Source organism: Aedes albopictus, chromosome 2, assembly GCF_035046485.1.
Source record: "Aedes albopictus strain Foshan chromosome 2, AalbF5, whole genome shotgun sequence".
Classification (NCBI taxonomy): domain Eukaryota; kingdom Metazoa; phylum Arthropoda; class Insecta; order Diptera; family Culicidae; genus Aedes; species Aedes albopictus.
This window is the reverse complement of record NC_085137.1, coordinates 22,523,163-22,527,687: the sequence shown is the minus strand read 5'-3', so window position 1 is coordinate 22,527,687 and position 4,525 is coordinate 22,523,163. Positions and strand designations below refer to the sequence as shown.

General features: G+C 39.4%; 1 protein-coding gene across 1 annotated transcript; it reads right to left on the bottom strand.

Moving 5' to 3' along the window:
• Positions 1 to 237: 237 nt before the first annotated feature.
• Positions 238 to 1,488, bottom strand: LOC109397937 (uncharacterized). Its single transcript, XM_029872724.2, has 2 exons — positions 920 to 1,488; positions 238 to 834 (listed from the first exon to the last, which is right to left on the bottom strand). Exons 1-2 carry the CDS (start codon positions 1,073 to 1,075, stop codon positions 313 to 315), a joined length of 678 nt encoding a protein of 225 aa, XP_029728584.2. The 5' UTR covers positions 1,076 to 1,488; the 3' UTR covers positions 238 to 312.
• Positions 1,489 to 4,525: the final 3,037 nt, after the last annotated feature.

Sequence of the window (4,525 nt, the reverse complement as noted above, 5' to 3'; positions counted from 1 at the left end):
AAGCAAAAATGTCTTGCAATGCGAATTTGTGATGAAATGTTGCTGGAGACGCTTTCAATGCACGTGGTTTCACCATTTCTACGAAACGTTAATGGCCGGGTTTACCCTACCGAATGAATTTACATCATTTTCACTTATGCTGTTCACTGCACTCCACCACAGCGACGCCGCTCATTATGAATCTGTGCGACGTCATTTTGATCATAGAGGATTTTTTCTTTTAAAGAACTTCTAATGTTCTAAAGAACTATTTACATACTTTATTCTCCTCCTTTCCTCACACTTAACAATAAATTAACGATCATTCTCCTCTCACCAACCCTTCTTATACGTTTTCTTAACGAGCAAAGTCACCGGCAAAGGCTTTTCGATGTACACCGGCTTCGGGACGTACACTGGAATCTTCTTCTCAACATAAACTTCGTACGGTTGTGGCACTTCGATGTATTCCTTCTCGATAACTGGAACTTTCACTTCCACTTTGTACGGGACAGGTCGGTCCACGTGCACCGGGATCTTCTTTTCCACATAGATAGGGACCTTCTTCTCAACGACGATGGGGATCTTCTTTTCGATTTCGACTTTGAATGGCACCTTCACTTCAATCGGAACTTGCTTTTCGACCTCAACCGGGTACGGAACAGGAACTTTTTTGGTGATTGTGGTCACATGTTTCACATCATCTTCGCCACCCTCGTCGCCATGACCCCCAAAGTCATAGGAATCGCCTCCTCCATGTCCGCCATCAAATAATCCACGTTTTTCTTTCTTGGAGGATTCTTCGACTACCTTACAGGATGCAATGGCCAAAGCCATGGACAGCACAACGAACGCCTGAAACGAGCCGAAATCAAAACAAAAATTAGACCTTCATAGATTGAAGACCGTCAACAACACACCACCAAACGAAGCCAATTACCTTCATGTCTGAGATGCCTAGCTTAGATGAACTGCGTTCCAGTGGCGGGCGACTCGGCTGTCGAGATGGAGATCTGCGAATGATGTCTTGACACCGGGCAGGTGAGTATTTTATATCGCACTGCCAAATGTTCCATCTGAGGCAGCGTGGTTGCATCGAGCCAGAGGTTTCGAAAGCTTGCCGCCTGGTGTGTCCAAAATTCAGGGGTAGCCGATTGCAGTTATGCAGACAGCGACGGGTTGGTTGGGTTATGCGAATTATGCACCGAGAGATGCATTATGCGTCATCGAAGGGAATTTCCCTCTAAGGGCAAGGGATTTCGACTCTGAAAGTTTTCAGTTTCGCGTTGGGAAATGTGGGAACATGCTCGTGAAAATCGAATTTGTTTGTTTTTGCGTTTCTCTGTTTCAGCCCGTGGTGCACCGGTGTGCATGATTTCAATTTCGCAATACATAATGAATTTGGCTCGAGCCCTACAATGCATGTCACCTATATGCAACATCATTTCAAAACAAGTGCTATACATGCTTTCGACTGCACCGATTTTGATCTCCGTCGCAAACTTTGATCACGGGAAACTTGTATTGAATGTGAATTTACCTAAAATTTTTGATCCCTAATAAACGAATCCATATGCTGTTCCAAATAACTCAAATTCTACGAAACGAAATTTTTGGAAACTTTTCTTTAAACATCTCATGATGGGAGATTTAATTAGTGTCTTAAAATTGTGTTCTGTGTTGTCCCTAGTTAAACGTTTTTATTCGTTCTGTCTGTCCATCGTTTGATTGATGCTGGGTCATTTGGCCGAATTGTCATCAGGACGAATTATAATTTAGCAGTTATCAGGAAACGGATTAGTTGTTTTAATCTTCTTCAACTATTATTCCAAAAACTAATTTAACGATGAAACTAGAAAAAATAGCCTATGTTTAGAAAGAGGTAAATTTATAATTTGAATATCAGCAGTTTAAGCGTCGTGAACACCATTTTTACAATGATACTGAATAAACAGCATATGATTCAAAGAAGAAAAATCATACACATGAAAAATGGTCATTGGCAAAGGAAACTGTCAGTTAATAACAGTGGAAGTGCCCATGGAACTCTAAGCTACGAAGCAAGCTTTGTCTTAGTTAGGAAGTAGTTGCAAGAAGAAGATCCAATGGCCATTCGGCCTGATGACTATTCGGCCCAATGGCCTGACACCGTTTGATTAATTTGTTTATAGATTAAATAAAATAAATGAGTACATGCATGTAAAAATGGAAAGTTTAATAACGTCTTAACGTCTTAATAGTGACGTCAAGAAACTTGAACGCTTTGAATTTCTCCAGTGATTATCTACAGGTATTCACAGTTTCTCAAGAAAATTCTCAAAAGATATATCTTGAAACAAGTTCACGGTCTTCTTCAGAAATTCCTCCTATGGTATCTTCAGGTATTCTACAGGAAAGTCATCAAGGTTTGCTACAGAAGTTCATGTATGAATTTGTTCAAGTATGTTTTAAACATTTTTGAAGGAATTCTTCTGTAAGCATTATCAGAATTTCTTAAGAACTATTTTCCCGGAATTTTGTTCAAAGATTGCTTTGCCATTCCAAGTACTTTTATTCATAATGATTCGCAGATTATTAAAATGTGGGTATTTCTCCAGAGGCTTCGTTAGATAGTATTGCTTCATATATTGAGGGATTCTCTAAATCTTATATTGGAAAATTGCTCAAGAAAATTCCCAAGACATTCTTCTGGAAATTCGTTTGTGGATTTCTCTAAAAGTCTTCCGGGTATTGCTTAAACCTTATTTACTCCTAGGGATTGCTTAGGCTTTATTTCTTTCTTCAGGAATTCTTTCAGAAAGCTTTCCGGTGATGCTTTAGAAATTTCTCCGAAGCTTCTTCAAGATATTCTTCCGCAGGTTTTTAAAAAAATATTTTGATTTTTAATTTTGTTTCTGCAGAATTTTCTTAAAAAAATCGTCAGGCTGTACTTTATTTCTCTAATAATTCTATCAGTTATTATAATCAGAGATTGCTGCAGACATTTTTATAGGATTTCTCCAGAAATTCCTTCAAGGATTTATACAGGAATCCCTCCAGAAATTTTTCAAGAAAATTGTTCTTGGAATTACTTTCTGAGTTCCTTCTCATGTTTTTTTTTCTAGGAATTTTGGGGTATCATATGGAGTTTTGTCAAGATTAATCACAGGCATTCCAGGTATTTCTCCAGAGATAACTTCCAAAAATTTCTCCAGGAATTTTTGACGTGAAACCCCTTAGAAAATTTCCAAAAATTTCTTCTAGGAATCTGCAAAATGTATCTTCAAGAGTTTTTTTATGGGATTCCTTTATAGCATGGTTTCCCAAACTGTGGGTCGCGACCCCACAGGGGGGTCGCCGCCAGCCTTCATCCAGGGGGTCGCGAGGGACAGTAGAATATTTTACTGCAACAGACATCAAATGAGGGAATTTCTATGGTGGGTCGCGAAAAGTATGTCTGCTGGCAAAAGGGGGTCGCGCACCTGAAAGTTTGAGAACCTATGCTTTATAGAATTCTGCCAGTTTTATGTTATGCAACTTCTGAACAAAAAAAAAAATACCTGGAAAATTTTCAGAATCCTGAAGGAATTTTTGAAGGAACCCTTGCAAGAGTTTCCGAAGGTATCTCCGTAGGATTTTAAAAGATATTTTACGAGGAATTTCTAATAATAATCATGGGAAAACGGTTGAAGTAATCCCTTGTGAAATCCCTGAAGAAATCCATAAAACTATCTGTCTATGAGGACCACCCTAGAGTTTCACCATCCAATCTACGCAACCGCAACACAGCAAACTGTTGGTTTACTCGCGCCTTTGTTCTCCCCATCGATCGATCGTCGTAGTCTGGATCAGCAAGGCAGATCACTTTCGCTTTCGTTCGAGGTACAAGAGTGACGTCATCGATGCATCCAGCGGATCGATAGGAGATTGGAGATCAGATGCTGAGCGAGAGAAACGTGATGGCTAGGTAGCAAATAATTTTCACCGGTTCGGGAGCAATTGGGTATAGTTTCAGAGCGTAGAAGGGTTTAGTTAGTAAGAACGGGTACACGATCGAAGACGGTCCTACGTGACCGAATGTTGTTAATGTTTAGATTAGTTTTACGTAGTTAAAATATATGTAGTTCGTGTTAGTTTTTGTTTATATTAAAGAGAGGTGTTTTATTCGGAAAGGTGTGTTCTGTGTCGATCTGGAAGATCTCCCAATAGTGAGAATTTGTGTTGTGGAATAAGGATTCCCATTCACCCGCCCATCCAGCCATCGAGTCATCCACCGACCCGACCTCCGAGGTACAACGCACAATGGTCCACGAACCAGATTTACGAGGAAAGATGCATGCAGCGCCTCCAAATGATTTTTTAGACAAATATGGTCTTCTACAAAGTTGTTGCTAATAATAAGGCCCTCTTTCCAATGTACATGAAAATTAGGGTGGTCCATATTTTCACATAAATTGGAAATCAAACTTTTCTATTTGCAAGAATAACTATATACATTCTTTGGGAAAGTTGAAGATCTATCAATTTTGAGCAAGTTTGCTGAAGACAGTTTTTTTGTAGCTTCAAA

Excerpts from the sequence above, each read along its gene's own strand:
- LOC109397937 (XM_029872724.2), bottom strand. The coding sequence starts at position 1,075 with ATGCAACCACGCTGCCTCAGATGGAACATTTGGCAGTGCGATATAAAA. Across the intron at positions 835-919 it reads TAGGCATCTCAGACATGAAG|GCGTTCGTTGTGCTGTCCAT; the intron begins GTAATTGGCTTC and ends GGCTCGTTTCAG.